The sequence below is a fragment of the Pan troglodytes genome, chromosome 8 (assembly GCF_028858775.2).
Source record: "Pan troglodytes isolate AG18354 chromosome 8, NHGRI_mPanTro3-v2.0_pri, whole genome shotgun sequence".
NCBI lineage: Eukaryota > Metazoa > Chordata > Mammalia > Primates > Hominidae > Pan > Pan troglodytes.
Window position 1 is genome coordinate 18243546 of NC_072406.2, and position 19770 is coordinate 18263315.

The 19770-nt window shown below is 40.4% G+C and overlaps 1 protein-coding gene across 1 annotated transcript; it reads right to left on the bottom strand.

Moving 5' to 3' along the window:
- Positions 1–247: 247 nt before the first annotated feature.
- On the bottom strand, positions 248–2731 carry TUBAL3 (tubulin alpha like 3). Its single transcript, XM_054660608.2, has 2 exons — positions 2583–2731; positions 248–1717 (listed from the first exon to the last, which is right to left on the bottom strand). Exon 2 carries the CDS (start codon positions 1635–1637, stop codon positions 777–779), a length of 861 nt encoding a protein of 286 aa, XP_054516583.2. The 5' UTR covers positions 1638–1717; positions 2583–2731; the 3' UTR covers positions 248–776.
- Positions 2732–19770: the final 17039 nt, after the last annotated feature.

Sequence of the window (19770 nt, forward strand, 5' to 3'; positions counted from 1 at the left end):
CCAGAGTAAATTATTTTCTCAAATGGAACTATTCAGTGCCAAAAATTAATTCCATTTAGTGTTTTTGTAAATCTCAACTCCTTAGGACACAGCCCCTCCAGCCCCCAGGATTCTAGCTTAGCAAGTCAATAGAGAAGCTCAATGATCTGCATTTTTACTAAACTTCTGAAGTAACTCTGGCACTGAGTTAAGCGGGCGACACTTTGAGAACACCACCTCCAGGAAAGGGAAGTGGAAGAGACGGCTCTCACCTCTGACCTGCAGGACACCCAAATTCAAGTTTTAGAAAGACCCAAATTTGTTTACATAAAAAGCAAACTGAGCCCTTTGGGCACACATTTCAAAGAAGAATAAGAATCATACTGAAAATATTTGTGATTTAATCAGTGTAAAAAATGTAGACATGGGGGAAAAAACATTCGTAATCAACATGTGCTGTTTTCTACTTCCGGTACCAGAAAGGAAAAGCATAAACTTTAGGATTTCATTGTCTCTTGGTAAAACAAAAAAATCCCACCTAGACGTGACTCAGCAATTCAAAGGACTCTAAGCTTCCAAAGGCTCCCAGGTAGCAGAGCTGACTTGTACCAGTAGACCAGGAAATAATGTGTTCATTGTTGGTACTGACCCACTTAATTTAGTGTGGAACCTAGAGTCTTGCCTGATTTGAGTTCATTTTTTTGCTCATCAGGGGAACTACCCACTAGACATATAACGGCTTGAAAAGAAAACATGCCATTTTAACTTGACATTCATTTGCACCCATCATACATGCCTCAGAAACTTTGCACCACTTCCTCATAGTCCCTCTCCAGGGCTGCCAGATCTTCCCTGGCCTCCAAGAACTCTGCTTCTTCCATGCCTTCTCTGAGGTACCAGTGCAGAAATGCTCTCTTGGCGTACATGAGGTCAAACTTGTGGTCCAGGCGGGCCCAGGCCTCCACAATCGCCGTGGTGTTGCTCAGCATGCAGATGGACTGGTGGACTTTGGCCAGGTCCCCACCCGGCATCACTGTGGGCGGCCGATTGTTGATGCCCACCTTGAAACCAGTTGGACACCAATCTACAAACTGAACAGAGTGCCTCGACTTCGTGGCTGCGATTGCTGCATTCACTTCCTTAGGGACCACATCCCCTCTATAGAGTAGGCAGCAGGCCATGTACTTCCCAAGCCGAGGATCACACTTGACCAGCTGGTTGGAGGACTCAAAGCAGGCAGTGGTGATGTCTGACACAGAGAACTGCTCATGGTAGGCTTTGTCAGCAGAGACGATGGGGGCGAAGGCTGTCATGGGGAAATGTATTCTTGGATAAGGTACCAGGTTGGTCTGGAATTCAATTAGGTCCACATTCAAGGGCCCTTCAAACCGGAGGGAGGCAGTGATGGAAGATACCACCTGAACCACCAATCTATTGATGCTGGCATGAGAGGGGCATTCAACACCGAGTTTACGATGGCATATATCATAGACGGCCTCGTTGTCCACCATGAAGGTACAGTCCGTGTGCTCTGTGGTGGAGTGGGTGGTGAGGACAGAGTTATAAGGCTCTACCACGGCAGTGGAGATCCTGGGGGCTGGGTAGACCGAGAACTCCAGCTTAGTCTTTCTGCTATATTCTCCTGTGAGCCTCTCCATTAAGAGAGACGTAAACCCTGAACCAGTGCCTCCTCCAAAGCTTCGGAAAATCAAAAATCCCTGAAGTCCACCACACTGTTCTGCCTGGAGAAAGTAAATGAGATGTGAGAATTCAGCTGAATAAATCCAGAAGCAGTGAATTGGACGGTAGTGGTAGGATACAACGGGTTTCCCCAAAACAAAATCTTTCAGAAAGGACTCCTTTGCCTTTGTTAACTCCACAACAAACATAGCTACTTTGAAACACTCTCAAGGGGACTTCTGGAGTAGGCAAAGCACTTCAGAGCTTTACTATAAGCAGAGCATAAATATCCACCTGTCTTTCACTGACCTCTGTGCATTTATCGGTATGTGATCGCAAACAAGGCCTTCATCAGTAACAAAGAAAATGACAAAACACTGAAGCAAAATAACATTCCCCACACGTCTATGCTCCATCTGGCATGCTGGTGTAAAAGGCGTTGTAGTAGCTAACAAATGTGACAAACACCAAAACTCTTACTTAGCAAAGGGTCTCCAGACTCAGGCCCCTAAAGAGGAATTAACTATCAGTAAATAGAGTCACGCATCTCCAGATAGGGAGTGCCTCTTGCTAACTTCATAAACATCATTTACTCTTGGAAAATGACAGGTTACTCTTGGAAAGTGACAGGTTTTAGAGTGCTATGGGAGTCTCTCATAACAAGATGAACCCTGTGTTAGGAGAACCAGGGATGATCAGGTGATCAGGGGACCCCCCAGTAAGTATAAAAGTTTCTGTCTCCTTCCTAGTAACAAGGGGAAATCAAAGCCAAGATGAGAACCCCTCCCCAGTTCTGAGCACCCAGACCAGAGCCCAGGGAGAGACGGTTGGTGGCGATGGTGACAGCAGATAATGCTTGTGAGTTCTGCCGCAGGACCCCACATGCCCCAGGCACAGCCCACTTGGAGGAGAGGGGGAGCCACTTGCCAGCTTCCGGGTCCTCTCCAGCACAAGGTCGATGACCTCCGACCCCACAGAGTAACGGCCTCGCGCGTAATTGTTGGCAGCATCCTCCTTTCCGCTAAGGAGCTGCTCGGGGTGGAAGAGTGAACGGTGCTGGCCCGTCCGGATCCCATCTGCAGAGGGTGAAAGGAGGTCAGTGCAACTCACCCAGTGCAATTCAGCCGTCCACCTGCTGCTAGTCCTCCTGGAGCCTCCCCGTACTTGACTCCCATGCTTTCTCTCAATGTTGTGGTCCAGGAATGGAATTTAGATAGTGCTGAATTAGCCCGTCTTAGTCCAGGAAAAGTGGAATTTTTTACATATACGTGGAAAGTATGTTTTTCTACCATGCACCCCTTATTAGTTTCCTAGTGCTGCCATAACCAATGACAACAAACATCATGGCTTAAAACAATAGGAATTTATTTCCTAACAGCTCCAGAGGCTGGAAGTCTAACATCAAGGCGTTGGTAGGCTTGGTTCCTGCTGGAGGCCCCAGGGAGCGTCTGGTCCAAACATCTCTCCTGGCACCGGGTGACTTACAATTCTTAGCTCTCCTTGGCTTCTAGCTACCCCCTTCCGATCTCTACCTCTGGCATACAAGCCTTTTCCCCTGTGTGTGTGTCTGTGCTCTCTCCTCTGATAAGCACACAATTCTTTAGCTTTAGGACCCACCCTAATGCAGCAGGACCTCATTTTAACCAGCTACATCAGCAAAGACCCTGTTTCCAAATAAAGTCACATTCTGGGATTGCAGATGGGTATGAATTTGGGGGGACACACTTCAACCCACTGCCCACCCTAGGACACATTGGCATTTTGAGACAAGTATTTTTATCTACAAATTGCCAACTGTGTGCTGGAAAGGCACACAGAAAGGCATATCCAGGGCGCAGTGGCTCACACCTGTAATCCCAGCACTTTGGGAGGCTGAGGCAGGTGGATCACTTGAGGTCAGGAGCTCGAGACCAGCCTGGCCAACATGGTGAAACCCTGTCTCTACTAAAAATACAGAAAATTAGCCAGGCAGGGTGGTGGGTGCCTGTAATCCCAGCTACTCGGGAGACTGAGGCAGGAGAATCACTTCAACCCAGGAGGTTGCAGTGAGTGGAGATCACGCCATCGCACTCCAGCCTGGGCAACAAGAGTGAAATTCTGTCTCAAAAAAAAGTAAAATAAAATAAAATGAATTTTAAAAAATAAAGGAATATCCATCTTTTAAATCTGCTTTAAAAGAGGATTTAACAGGGAAGGCACGGCAAACTCAAATGCCCACACGACCCAAATGCTGAGTGCATAAATGCATGACGCAGGACAATTGGCGTTAAGATGTTGGCAGTATCCAATACAACTGAGGGTAGCCCCTGCCAGGTCTCATTGCCTTTTAAAAACCTGGGCAGCATGCCCTACTCCTCCACCTTAGAATTACTCAAATAGCATTATTCCTGATGATTAAACAGCAGTGTTTCAGGGCTAAGTAGGCTTTGGGACGGCTGCCCTGGTTACTGTGGGATACTGCATTGCTTAGTAGTTAAATGCATGTTTCAAGAATCAGTTTCCTGGGTTCCTATCTTGCCTTCCTCACTAAGCTAGAGAGAAGTTACTTAGTCAATGATTTTAGCTCATAAATAAGGATTATAACAAGATCTACCCCATTGAGCCGTTACGAGAACATAGGGCACAACGCACGGCCCATATAACAACAGCAATTATAAGTAACAATGATAGAACTGGCTTCATGACATGCATTTATGCAGATTTACCTCATTATACACCACCAGCCTTGGCAGCAGATAGCTGAGCCAGTCCTAGAAGCTCACAGCCTAAGGAGAAATGCATTGTGTTTCTGTTTAATAAGAGCACGATTGTTTTTCAATTCACCATGCCTTCAGTGCGTGACCATGAATTTCTAAGCTCCAATTTTGCAACCTCTCAAATAATATTTATTGAAATTGAGTTTAAATAACTTTTAACTAGCTTACACACAAACCTCCCCCAGAGCTAGGATGTTTAAAAGATATATTTATAAACAAGATATAAGTGAAAGTGTAATTCTGGGTGGACTATTTCCTTCTTATCTGAAGCTATAAGGCTGCATTCAGGCTAAGAAGGTAATTTACGGAAGCTTCCTTCTTCATGACAATGTTGAGTCGGGATCTTGAGGGTCAATAGGTTCATAAATTATTTCCATAAAATCCATTATCTCAGGGCATAGTGGTTGCAGCACCTGCCGTTCATAAGTAATCCATGCCATCCACTCTAACTTCCCGGGCACAGGTTGCTCAGGGTCTTTAGTACCCAGCATGGTGCCCTTAATCAATATCCTCAGAGACATCAATGGCTTTTGAACAATTACATGATGGCTCCTTAGCTTCCTTAACTATGGTGTCATTCAGCTGCATTCCACTTCAATCATCATCACTCAGAACTCTCCCACTTCCAAAATCTTAAACATGCAAATTCCTTTTTCTGACCACAACGTCCTCACTTTGCCCTAACTTCACCCTTGAGCCTGCCCCAGACCATCTTCCCAGCCTCATCCCCTGCTTTGAGCTCCTGCTCACACCTATGCCTGGCCAAGCTGAACTCCTGGTTACACTTGCGGGGCATTCCTTCATGACTCTGAATTTGCAAATGCTGCCACCTCACGAGAAGGTGTGTGAGGCTGGGTGTGGTGGCCCATGCCTGGAATCCCAGCACTTTGGGAGGCCAAGGTGAGAGGATTGTTTGAGGTCAGGAGTTTGAAACTAGCCTGGGCAATATAGTGAGTCCCTATCTCTATAAAAAAAAACAAAAAATTGGCCGGGTTCAGTGGCTCTTGCCTATAATCCCAGTAGTTTGGGAGGCCGAGGCAGGTGGATTACTGGAGGTCAGGAGTTCAAGACCAGCCTGGCCAACGTGGTGAAACCCTGTCTCTACTAAAAATACAAAATTAGCAGGGCATGGTGACATGTGCCTGTAATCCCAGCTACCCAGGAGGCTGAGGCAGGGGAATCGCTTGAACCCGGGAGGCGCAGGTTGCAGTGAGCAGCGATAGTGCCATTGAACTCCAGCCTGGGCAAAAAGAGCAAAACTCTGTCTCAAAAAAAAAAAAAAAAAAATGTATCCACATGTAGTGACATGTGCCTGTAGTCCAAGCTACTCAGGACCCCAAAGTGGGAGGACTGCCTGAGCCCAGGAGTTCACTGAGCTATGATTATGCCACTGCACTCCAGCCTGGGTGACAGAACAAGACCCAGTCTCTCTCGCTCTAAAAAACAAACAAACAAACATATTGGATGACTCCCTAGTTATTCATTCCTTCTGCCTTGCAGAGCAAGCTTGTCCATCCTGCAGCCCAGGATGGCTTTGAATGCGTTCCCACGCAAATTGGTAAACGTTCTTAAAACATTACGAGATTGTTTTGCAATATTTTTTTGGTTCATCAGCTCTTGTTAATGTGAGTATATTTTATGTGTGGCCCAAGATAATTCTTCTTCTTCCAATGTGTCCCAGGGAGGCCAAATTACTGGACACCCTTGTTGTAGAAATGTCTATTAAGTTGTATCATATACAATACAATTAACTCTTTTAGATTAAAAAATAGTCATACACTGGCAATTTTATATGGCTCAATTTCAACAGTGTTGTTATAACTATTTATTTTTTCTTCTTCATTAGATTAGGCTACTTTCCTGTTAAAAGACAATAGATTTAATAAGAAGGCAAACCTAGGACCAAACCCAGCTCTACTCTAATAACTCAGTGATCTTAAGCAAGTTCCTTGACTTCCCCAAGATTTATAAAGTTCCTCATCTATAAATTGAGGATGATAATAATGTCTCCTGACAGAGTGTTGAAAGAATTAGAGGAAAATACCTGTGCAGTTCCCCAACTAGTAAACAATAGCTGCTGTGGACTAAATGGCTGTGTCCCCCCACAATTCATGCATTGAATCCCTAATCCCTGATGTGATGGTATCTGGAGATGAGTCTTTGTGAGTAAATAGGTCATAAGGGTAGAGACTTCATTATGGGATTAGGGCCCTTATAAGAAAAGACACAGACTATTTCTCTGCCATATGAGAATACAGTGAGAAGGCAGCCATCTGCAAGCCGGGAAGAGAGCCTTCACCAGAAGCCAACCACCAGGCACCCTGGTCTCAGACTTCCAGCCTCCAGAATCGTGAGAAATCAACAACTGTTGTCTAAGCCACCGGGTCCATGGTGTTCTGATACAGCAGTCCAAGCTGACCAAGACAGGCATCTTCATGTCAAAGGCAAAAATCAACATTTATTCATCTTTGTACTTCTATCACCCAGCTGAAGTGTTTATGGGGTTGTATTCAATTCCTTCTTATCATGACCTTGAATTCGTCAGCCTCTCGTTTTCTCCACCCCTCCCACTCTCTCAGTCAACAGCCAGCACCAAGGGGCAACGATGTAAATGAGTGACTTTCAAAGTGGATGCCCCAGTTCCCACTTGAGCCTTCCAAGCTGGTACCACATGGAGCACAGGAGAGCTGTCGCCTCTGAGCCCCACCCAAACTGTAGATTCATGAACAAACCAGCAATCATTATTGCCTTAAACCACTAAATGTAGGGGAAGTTTATTACACGCCAACAAATAATGGGATGCACAACATCAAACCCAAATCTACCCCACTGTCTTGCTTTTCTCTTAAGTCAGTAAGAGCCCCTTCTCTCTCCTTTATTTTTCTAGCTCCATTTCAAGAGTTTTTGCATGACATACTACAAGTCTATTGTTAGTAATCATAAAATTGTACTGTTTTTCCCATAACTAGGGTATATATTTGGCCTCTTGTTCCTTTAGGATTCTTTTCAAATATTCTACTCTTTTTAAGCAGCTATCGAAAAACTTTTTGATTCTTTGCCAGTGCCTTCTAGCAAATGGCTCTCAAACCCAGGAAAAGACTTAGCGTTCTGTTATGATATATGTGTGGATCAATTAGCAGGTCTTAATTCATTTCATCACACAGGTAAAGAAGGCTAACCTAGGCCAAGCGTGGTGGCTCACGCCTGTAATCCCAGCACTTTGGGAGACTAAGGCAGGTGAGTCACTTGAGGTCAGGAGTTCAAGACCAGTCTGGCCAACATAGTGAAACTCCATCTCTACTAAAAATACAAAAATTAACCAGGCATGATGGTGTGTGCCTGTAATCCCAGCTACTCAGAGGCTGAGGCAAGAGAATTGCTTGAACCCAGGAGACGGAGGTTGCAGTAAGCCCAGATCACGCTACTGCACTCCTGCCTGAGTGACTCATCTCAAAATAAATAAATAAATAAATTTAAATTTAAATTTAAAAACACTAATCTGGTCTTCCCTTTGGGTGTGTTTGTCATGTTAATCACCCATGGCCACTGAGTAAGCCTCTACATTTGGGAAAGGTCCATGTGATTCCATTCAGATAGACCTGTATAATCTGCTAATCCCACCCACTTGATTTGTTTGAGTGTGGCTCCAGGTAAGTATGCTAGAATGGAACATTTATTGTACCTATAACAGTTGGCTCCAAGTCCACGAAGAGTGCTCTAGGCACATGCTTCCCAGCTCTTGTCTCACAGAAGAAGGTATCGAAAGATGCATTTGTGTGCTCCATTTTTGCATTTTCCAGCTGATCCTGCTGACTGTCAAGAACAACACCGTTTGGCTGGATTCCATGTTCCAGGCAATAGAGTTCCCAGCAGGCGTCCCCAATCTGGATGCCAGCTTGACCGATGTGGATGGAAAGGCACTCCCTCTGAAATAAGCCATGGTGAGTTGGAACTGAGCAGGTGTTTAGAAAACAGGAGATCTGTTACTCAGCCCTTCTGGTTACAAATGACAGAAACCAAGCTAGCTTAAGGCCACGGAGGAATGTGTTATAAGGATAATCAAAAGCATTTCATGGAAACCAAGACCCAGGGTACAGCTAAGCTTCAGGGAAAATTAAACATGGGATTTAAATTCCATTAAAAAGTTTATTTTAACAACATAAATTAAGCACCTACTCTGTACTGGGCTAAGAATTGAATTAAGACAAACACACACAATGCAAATCAAAATACAACTAATTTTACTTTATTCTTTCAACATAGGTGAGATGTGTATGTGTGTGTGTATGTGTGTGTGTAGTTATATATATCAGGTGGGCTTGTCTAGAAAGAAAATTAGCTAGTTATTGGAAAGAAATAAAACTAAAATCAATATATAGCCTTGTCAAGTACTAAAACTCATTGCAGATAAATTTAAAATGTTATCTTTACCATTCATAGGCACTCTGAATAAGGATGGATATACTAAACTTAAAACTAGTGGGAAATTTTACAAGGCAAAATGCAATAGATTTAACGGTTCCAAAATGTAAAAGTTTTATAACAAACATATAGAGATAAAAATTGATTTTATATACATCAACTTTCTAAAAAAAAACACTTAAGACATCCACTAGATAGGCAAATGATATAAACAAACAAATTACAAAAGAAAGACTCTAAAATGCAAGGATGTAGGCTGATGGCATTCACAAGCATCACAATTCATAAGCATGAAAACCAAAAACCAATCTATTTAATCTAACCATTTATATATTGTTGAGCATTTAAAGGATGTTACATCAACACAATGACATGTTATGCAACCCTTAAATATTTTCCCAAAAAAAAAAGATTTATGACATGGGAAATGCTTATGATAACATATTAAGTAAAAAGCACATAAGATGCATAATTGCATATAGAGTATGATGTCCAATATGTTCAAAAATAGGCATAAAAATCTAAAAGAAAATGCATCAAGATATTAAGTTTAGTAATATCTGGGTAGTGATTTTATTTTCTTGTCTAAACTTTACTATTTCTTCCACCTTCATATTCCCCCATCCCACTTTAAATCATCTTTTTTTTAAGGCAAACAACTATTCTGTTAAACAGACAATGATCTACGTTTTTAAGAGAAGGAAAGAAAAAAAAAGAGAAGGAAAGTAAAAGCTAAATCCTAAGAAATCTAAGGTGATAGCAATCGCTGTTCTCAATATTCTTGTGGTTTGATTGACTGTGGTGCTGAAACAAATCTATTTAGGGGGTCCTGTAGAATGAGACCCCCATGTCTTCTGCATCATCAGGACCCTTTGGGCTGTTTGACCAGATAAGCTGAGGGGAGCCCTGCCCTTGTTCATGGCTACACTGCCCTAAAGCCTGAGATTCAACTACTGAAAGACCTCAGGCCTCCTGTCAATCCCTCACCTGTGGTCTACACAGGGGTCCCCAACCCCCGGACCACAGACCAGTACCAGTCTGTGCCCTGTTAGGAACTGGGCTTCACAGCAGGAGGTGAGCAGCAGGTGAGTGAGCATTACTCGCTGAGCTCTGCCTCCTGTCGGATCAGCGGCAGCATTAGATTCTCATAGGGGCACTAACCCTATTGTGAACTGCGCATGCAAGGGATCTAGGTTGTGTGCTCCTTATGAGAATCTAACTAATGCCTGACGATCTGAGGTGGAACAGTTTCATCCAGAAACCATCCCCACCGCCGACTCCATGGAAAAATTGTGTTCCACAAAACTGGTTCCTGGTGCCAAAAAGTTGAGGACCACTGGTCTACACAGACCACTAGTCAGAGGAAAGTAAGGAGAGGGCTCTGGTCGGCCACACCCCTGCAATCTGACTTGGACTCTGTTCATGTTCAATGGCATCAAACCTTTGTACTTTGTCTCTGTGATTCACAAGGCATAACAGCCCTCTTTGCTTCATGACCAATTCAAGTTCACTACCTTAGTAGGGCTTCCATCTTGTTTATTTTCTGTGCAACTATCAGTCTCTCTAATTTAGAAAGCACTTCACTTAGGACAAACTAATATTCCACCTCTCAGGACAGCATATTCTGTTATAAACAGGCTTCGGATACCCCTTATCAGGCTTCAGATAACCTTAATCTTATTCCTCTCCCCGTCTGTCGGACTTACAGCGCTGCAAATACATCAGCTGCTGTAATCTGATCAAAACTTGGCTCCTTAAATTTAAGTTAACATTTTTAAAGGAGAGGGTGAATGTTCATTGTTTCTACATCATTAAAACCTCTTACTTTGTAAAGTTTACATGTAGATTTCTCTGTCTTCTCCACTGGCTACCACCCAGTCCTGTGTTACAGTGACGAGTAAAATTCAGGTGTACATGTGGTATTTGTTCATAATAGTCACAGTAAAAATAATCACTAACATTAAAAAAAAAAAAAAAAGATTGTTCCTCTTCACGTGGTCTGTTCAAGTGACTCAGAAAGCAGAGTGATGCTGTTCTTTTTGAACTCAGCACGAATAGCCTGGACTAACAAGCATCCTTCATCTTTGAAGGAGCTTAGCTTATAACATAACTCTGTCCAAGGGTGTAGAAGACTATCTTTGCCTTATTCTTCTCTTAGCCTCTCCCTTTTTTCCAAATTCTCTATGGAAATATTAGTCACACTATAAAGTAGAAGACTATAAAATGTCCACTGAACGTCAACACTGATAAGTCATAGCACATTATTAAACGCTGCTATAAGGATTATTTGAATTACTAGAAAAGCATAACTCTCAATTAAACTTTTAATTTTGAGATCTTTGTAGATTGATATGCAGCTGCAAGAAATAACATAGGAAGATCCCTTGTATCCCTTACCCATTTCCCGCAGTGGAAATATCTTGCAAGACCATAATACAAAATCACACCCAGAATGTTGACAGTGATAGTCAAGATACAGAACATGCTATTATCACAAGTCTCTCTCATGTTGAAACGCATAATTTTTAAAAGCAAAACAATTTAAAATTTTTTAAATGTTGGACAGAGAGACCAATGGGGTGAGAAATCAAAGATCAAGAAGCAGTTCGAAATGTTGCTTCCATTGAAGAATTAAAAATTCAAAGATACTGAAAAACTGGCACAGAAGAAAATAAAGGGGAAATGGATCTGAAAAGGTCATCCCAAAACAGAATTATTGTAAGTTATTCTATTCATTGTGGTGCCCAAAGAACTAAACTCAAGGGAGGGCAAGGAAGATGTCTGCGCACTTTACCCTGCCAGGCATTTATGAGGTTAGCCATGGTTACCTAAGTCTGAAGTCCTCAGAAACTCTTAACAGCCTAACGAAAAGTGAAGCAATGAGTATCTACAGAAAAATCAGCACTCTGGGCCTAAAACAAAGGTGAAAACTAAAGGAAGGAAAGGTTTTTGCTTCAGTGCTTCAATTAATGGCAGTGAGATACTGCAAATCAACTGAGCTTTACCTTGAAAGAAGCAACATTACAGAGGAATAGATTATAGCCTGTCCACATCTGCTCCCAACTCATCTACATGGACATTGAAAGAAACAAATGTTTCTTTACAAATGTCTTCTCTTGCATTACAATTTTATTAAGAATTGTTTGCTGTGGGAAAAGGGCCAAATATGATTAGTAAAATTTCCTACAACAATGCATAGGCGTGTAGTCACTTACCATGCTGATGAGAACGTGCCCCTCCTGCCCTGTAGTAATGATTGAGGAGCCTCCCAGCTGAGCTTTATCACAGGGCCCGGAAATGACTCCACCTGAGGGCTGGAGCTTTCTTCACTTAAAGCAGTATAGCTTCTTTTTAGTTTTTTAGTTATCTGGTCTCAGAGTAGCTGTGTTGGGCCTGAACAACCTGGGATAAAGTTTGTACACAGCTACAGATGAACTACTGAGAGCTTATCCAAATCTGGGTCCAACTTATAACTATGTTGAAAAGAACATGTGTCTTTTAAAAATCACTCTTTTGGGTTAAGAATTTATTTAGCATTGGCAGAGAAAAGGAAGGAGTATGAGTAAAATTTTCTGCAACAGCAAAGTAGCTTTTTCTATTGCATGAGTACTATATGAATATCTTCTTAAATAAATTTAAACAATCCCTGAATACATACAGCAAACCAAGACAGTGTCCTTTTTACATCTGTGTCCTATGCATGCCTCTCAACCACTACCACATCCAAACATATGGGAATTTTCTGTTTTTATTATTATTGTCTTTTGAACTTTTATATTATTATACATAATATATACTTATGTTATTATTTTTTATTAATTGCACTAAGATCAGATCACATCTTAATTGATTTCTCTCCTTATATATTTGCTAAAGCTTCCTTTATATTCTACTATATGGTCAATTTTTGAAAATATTCCATGAGTGTTGAAAAGAATGTGCATTCTACATTTGTTGGATGCAATATTTTAGATAGACCGATCACTCAATCAATCAATCTATTAAATCAAATGGATTTATTGTGTAGTCCAAATTTTGCGTATCAATTATTTCAAAAGATGTATTAAAAATTTTCATTATAATTGTGAATTTACCCATTATTTCTTTTTCTGTCAATTTTTCCTTTATATATTTTGAGGCCATGTTATGAAGAGCACATAAATTTTAAATTATTATATTTTCAAAAACTTTAACAATTTTTTATTTTTAAATTACCCTCCTTATATACATTAATGATTTTTACCTTAAAGTTTTTTTTTTTTTTTTTTGAGATGGAGTCTTGCTCTGTCATCCAGGTTGGAGGGCAATGGTGCGATCTCAGCTCACTGCAACCTCCACCTCCCAGGTTCAAGTGATTCTTCTGCCTCAGCCTCCCAAGTAGCTGGGATTACAGGTGCGTGCCACTATTCCTAGCTAATTTTTTTGTATTTTTGATAGAGGCAGGGTTTCACCATGTTGGCCAGGCTGGTCTTGATCTCCTGACCTCGTGATCTGCCCGCCTTGGCCTACCTTAAAGTTTTTATGATCAAATATTAATATTACTACTTTAATACAGTTTTTGGTTCACATTTGAATGATGTATTTTCCCATCATTTTACATTCTTAGAAACTTAAAACCTTTCCATATTCTCATATTTTGGATGTGTTCTTTGTATGCATTGATATAACTGCATTTTTTTTTCTATTTTTGTATTTGAATTGGAGAATTCAGCTCATTACATTTAATATAATAACTAATATAGTTGGGTTTAGATATAGAGTACTATTTTATTTTGTGCTTTCTGTTTGTCTCCATTTTCTAAGTTCTCTTTTCTTCCTGATCTTCTTTTGAATTAATGACATGTTTTGTTAGCATAGTAACACTTTTATTATTCAGTAATCAAAACAAAATTTCTGTTACTCAAGAATCTTGGTTTCTACCAATTCTTCCTTACAACTTTGAGAAAATGAAGAAATCATAGTGTTCTTCAGCAGTTTTCTCCTGAACTTATTATAAATTATACTCTCTCTCATTTTGATCTTCATAAAGTCAATCCTATCTGTCTCTGTCAATAACTCCCCAAATGTTTAGCATCCTGGTAGTTCCATATAATAAAAAGAAAAATTAAGCCAGTTCCATTTTATAAAATCAGAATGATATTTATTTTGTTGCTGTATCAAATTTTCTCCCACTGGTCCCAGATATTTTCAGTTTGAAACAAGATGAGGGAAAAATCAGATAATGTGAGTATCTCATTTCTGGTCTACTGATGTACTCAGTATCTTTCATTAACTTTTAAAAATTGTCAGTCTGACGTGGAGCTATGATTAACTTAGATTTACATAGGAATTAGAAACTAGAAAAATCTCTTTTGTAGTATAATGTAAGAAATGCATCTTATCTTTTAGTAATTCCTTATTTCTTTGAAAGACTAAGTCTTAAAGAAAAAAGTTTCCTCAAGTGATAATAATTGGGATTTCAAGTCTGAAGAGGCCTTCTGGGGTGATAGTTTTTGTGTCAACTTGGCTAGGCTGTGGCACCCAGTTATCCAATCTAACACTAGTCTGGGTATTGCTGTGCAGGCATTGTGGAGGTGTGGTGAACATCTCCAGTAAACTTTGACTTTAAGTAAAGGACATCATCCTCAATAATGTGAGTGGGCCTTATCCAATCAGTTGAAAGACCATAAGAGTAAAATGGAGATTTCTCTGAGGAAGAAATTTCTCCTAAGGATGGCACCTTTAGTTTCAGCTTTAGCTGTTACTCAGGAGTTTCCAGCCTGCCAGTCTGCCAGCCTGCCCTACTGATTCCAGACTTTATAGCCCCACAATCACACTAACTTATTCCTTAAAATAAATCACATACACAATACTGACTCTGACATAATTGGTGGCCACCCTTAGGTTCTGAGAGTGAAAAAATGGCAGAGTGATAAAAGTATGGTATTTATAGTTACGATGTCCTTGTTCAAAGTTCCTTTCTTGGCCAGGCACAGTGGCTCATGCCTGTAATCCCAGCACTTTGGGAGGCCAAGGTGGGCAGATCACCTGAGGTCAGGAGTTCAAGACCAGCCTGGCCAATGTGGTGAAACCCCATCTCTACTAAAAATACAAAAAATTAGCTGGGCGTGGTGGCGGGCACCTGTAATCGCAGCTACTCTGGAGGCTGAAGCAGGAGAATCACTTGAACCCTGGAGGCGGAGGTTACAGTGAACCAAGGTCACGCCATTGCACTCCAGCCTGGGCAACAAGAGCAAAACTCCATCTCAAAAAGAAAAAAAAAAAAGTTCCTTTCTTAAGTATTTTTCATTGTGAGCCAGTCAATTCACTGGCCAAGTAATGAGACAAACAAAACCTTCTAAGCATGAAAATTTGTTACAAAAAAAAAAAATTATTCAACTCTGAGCAATAATTCTGATTGACATCCTGACATTTCTGAAGTTCTCTTTGGTAACTCTCTGTTGGCAGCCTCACAACCACAGCCAGATCACTGCCCTTTGCCATTCTCTCTGGCCCCTACCATTGCACTGAAACCCCTTTCTCCTTCCTCCTCTGTTCTCCTCTCCTACTACTAATATAAATCAGTCTTTTAGACCTGCAATGTCTTTAGGAAGACAGTCTAAGCATTAAGAAAAATGAATTACAGTCTACTTTGGATTAATAGCAACTTCTCTGGCCACACATATTTCATCTCAAATTTTATTCTTCTCTAAGCTCAACAGCTAGATTTTGGAGTTTTCCATTTTCCTCACTGGAATACCTAAGAGTAAACCAATATGGTAAACAAATGATTCATAGATGATTGATTGATTGATTGACTGATTGAGGCAAAAAATGAAACAACCTCCCCCTACATCACACATACACACACAGTGATAGATTTTAAGGGATGACAAACCTGATTTCAAATATTCTGCCCTATTGTGCCTCTAAGTACACTTCTGCTTGTCAGAATGACAATCAATGCAGTCCACATACTTAGCTGTTGGACTACACTCCCTTTCATTTGGCAGGAACAATTAAGTTTGACCCAATTAAAAATTACAGTCTAATAAACAGTTTTGTAAATTAATCAATAGTAGATATAGTAAATATATTTTTAAAAATTTCAGACTTTATTATAACATTCTATATATAAATTATATGTATATGCACACATACAGACATTCATTCTCCTGAATGTAATTGCTGTTAGTTCATGAGAAGCTATGAGAAGATTCAGACGAAAAAGAAAAACGTTGATGCAAAGGGCAATTCTCTAGTTATTAAGACTACTAGTTTTCTAATGGTAGGTCATTGTTTGCAAATTTGCTACATTTTTCTATGGGAACCTACAGACCAAAGGGGAATCATTTAGCTAGTGATAGCAATGGCAAACAAAATATCATATCAAAATCATCAAATAATTTGGAAATTAATAGAGTGTTTTGATGAACACTTTGTACTCTAATATATACGTATATATATATATATAAAACTTGGTAAGCAGTTTTGCAAAAATAGTTTGATTTACTTAGATAATGAAAGAAAATAGATTTTTAAATTATTGATTTACATAATAATTTACATTCATTTATTGATTGTTGAATTTATTTAATATCAACTTGCAAAATGATTGGTGTCATCACATAGGGCTGAAGGTTTTGGAAATAATCTTTGAGGAAGTTCCCCAAAAGAATATTTGTTTTGCAAATCCATGGTTGAAAAAGTTTGGGTTACACTTTGCTCTAGTCAAGTTAGTAGGAATATCTTCTCAGAGAGGGAGTTCTATAGTCTGATTTTATATATATGAAAGCTGAAATCGAAACAATTTCCTCAAACCCTATCCCGGTGAATATTTTAAGGGAGAAGGATGATTTGTGGGGAACTGAAAGAGAGAGGATTCAGAGAACATTTGTCATGGTTTTAGGACTGTTCTATACAGTGTAAGACATAGAACATGGGGACAATGGCATTCAGACACCAGAAAGTTGATCTCTTGTAAGATCAAGAGATGTCACCAGCCTTTCCCAGGTCTTCAATGACCAACCCTCAGAGCGGTCACTTTTCTTTGTTCTTCTTCTATGGTACCCAGCCATTTTCTGATGAAAATTTGTCTTCTATTCCTTATTTCCCTAATGTCTAGCACAGATCCTGGCATATTATAGCAGGAATTTAATAAATTCTTGTGAATAATTGAACAAAATCATAAGTTCTCAAGTGAATGAAAATTGAAACAGTTGCTCTGCATAAAACAATAGTATTCAGGTCACTGGAAAGAAGTGCCCACCCCCACCACTGGAATCCCCACATTGACATCCTGCAGTATCTATCACTTTGTGAGTAGTTATTACAAGTTACCAAAGGACTGACCACCTCTGATGACACAATCAAAACCAGTTTCAGGACCTGCAAAGCTGAGGACAGACCCTGAATTCTGAGGATCTCACCGAAGTATGTTGAAACTATTAATATGAAACGGCTGTTTCTGTGGGTAAAAAGACCAAGCGTCAGCGATTCACATGGTCCTATCTTGTGAACGAAAGTTCTCTGAAAAGGAAGTTTGGAGAAAGGAGACTTTATTCTAGTGAACAGTTTGCAAACCAGGGAGACACAGCCTTCGGAGTAAAAGAAAGGTGATTCCAGAGAATAAAGGGGAGGGTTTGGCTTCTATAGAAAAAGTTCTTGTCCAGGTTTCCAATCAGATGTGTTTATGCAAAGGAAAGATTCAGACTTGCTCAGTTCAGATTGGGTAATACAGCTGAACCCTGATTGGATAAAGCAGATGAGTTCTGATTGGTTACATCAGGTGAGCCCTGATTGGTCAATTCGGGTAAATTGTGAAAATCCCAAAGGGGTGTGAGTTTTCTGGACACAGAGTAGTTGTGACCTACTTGGGACCTGACTTGAAGAATTGCTCTTACAGGTTTATTTTTGTTCATAATCAAACATCTGCATCCTCTGAAGCTCTGTCTTGGTGGAGACCAACTCCCCAAATATTAAGAACATTTCTGTATTCTTACACTCTAACTGCTACAAAGCAGTACTTTCTTCTTTAATTTTTGGGGAGGGATGGGGAAGGTAGAACAGAAGTGGTTCTTGACCAAGGTCAACTTGTGTTCAGAGCTGGTTCCTTCCGGTGGGTTCATGGTCTCGCTGACTTCAAGAATGAAGCCATGGACCTTCATGGTGAGTGTTACAGCTCTTAAAGGTGGCACAGACCTAAAGAGTGAGCAGCAGCAAGATTTATTGTAAAGAGTGAAAGAACAAAGCTTCCACAGTGTGGAAGGGGACCCCAGTGGGTTGCCCTGCTGGCTGGGGTGGCCAGGTTTTATTCCCTTACATGTGCCCTCCCATGTTCCATTTTTGTCCTATCAGAGTGCCCTTTTTTCAATCCTCCCTGTGATTGGCTACTTTTAGGGTCCTGCTGATTGGTGCTTTTTACAGAGCACTGCTTGGTGCATTTTACAATCCTCTTGCTAGCTACAGAGCACTGATTGGTGTGTTTTACAATCCTCTTGCTAGACAGAAAAGTTCTCCAAGTCCCCACTCTACCCAGAAAGTCCAGCTGGCTTCACCTCTCAATGTTACTCCCTAATTTCTTACTCTTTTTAAAACAAAAACATTTTTCCCTCATGTTATAAAGGTACTGCAAATTCAATATGTCCTTATTTTTAAAAAAATTAAATGCAAAAAATAAAAATAAAAATTTTGAATACCTAAAGTCTACCTAGAGACATTTTAATACATTGACTTTTTAATACATTTAATACATTTTAATACATTATCTTTTTTCTTTGTATAATCTCTTGTAATTCATAACTTTGAATATACTGAATATACCTCTATACTTCATGTTTTTATTTCAAATTACCAGTATACTATTACATACTTCACACTTCATTTTTATTGGCTGAAAATATTCTTCTCAGTGGATGAGCTGTAAATCATTGTTTATTTAGGTTGTTTTAAATGTTTCTATTATAAACAATGTCATTAATAGCTTCATGTTTATATAATTTTATTTTTTTAGGATAAATTTCCATAAGTGGAAATATACTGGCAAAGGAGAAGTTTTTTTTTTGTTTTTTTTTGGAGACGGAGTCTCGCTCTGTCACTGGGCTGGAGTGCAGTGGCATGGTCTTGGCTCAATTCAAGCTCCGACTCTCTGGTTCAACTAATTCTCCTGCCTCAGCCTCCTGAGTAGCTGGGATTACAGGCATGCGCCACTCTGCCCAGCTAATTTTTGTATTTTAGTAGCGACGGGGTTTCACCATGTTGGCCAGGATGGTCTTGATCTCCTGATCTCGTGATCCGCCTGCCTCAGCCTCCCAAAGTGCTGGGATTACAGGCGTGAGCCACAGCGCCCGGTCAGGAGAAGCTATTTTTAAAGACTTTGACACATATAAAGCAATATTTAAAATCAAAGAAAGTGTAATTTGTTTAACAATTTTTTTTTTACTTGAAGCGGTCTTTTATTTTATATTATGTCTTTTGCTGACTTTTACAAGCAAAGGATGAAGTCACTTCATTCTGTTTTGCTAGGGAGAGACTGTGTCATGCTTATTGGAAGACATAAGGGCTCATAATTAGATTTTGCTGGTTCCCTAGATACAGTCCCGGGAACATACTTGCATAACCTTTGGTAATTGGAAATATATCTCATATTGGCCACGTGCACAATAATTCAGTGTGAATATGGCCAATAAACAAGCCTTGTTTACAGGTCATTAGTTTGGACCTCTCTTCTCCTCAAATGCTAAGAAAGATATGGGGAATTAAAATGCTTGCAGTCCATTTGCCTTGGCCTGTAGTGAAAGTCCTAATGAACAATGAAGGAGGTACCGGGCCTTGGGGACTCAGGGATGCGCTCAGGAGTTAAGGGCAAATTTTCCTAGGTTCTTTCCTAGGCAAGTAGATCCCGGGAGCGGCGGAGGGGCGGGACTCCACGTCTCCTAGGAACCGCTGCGCGCTC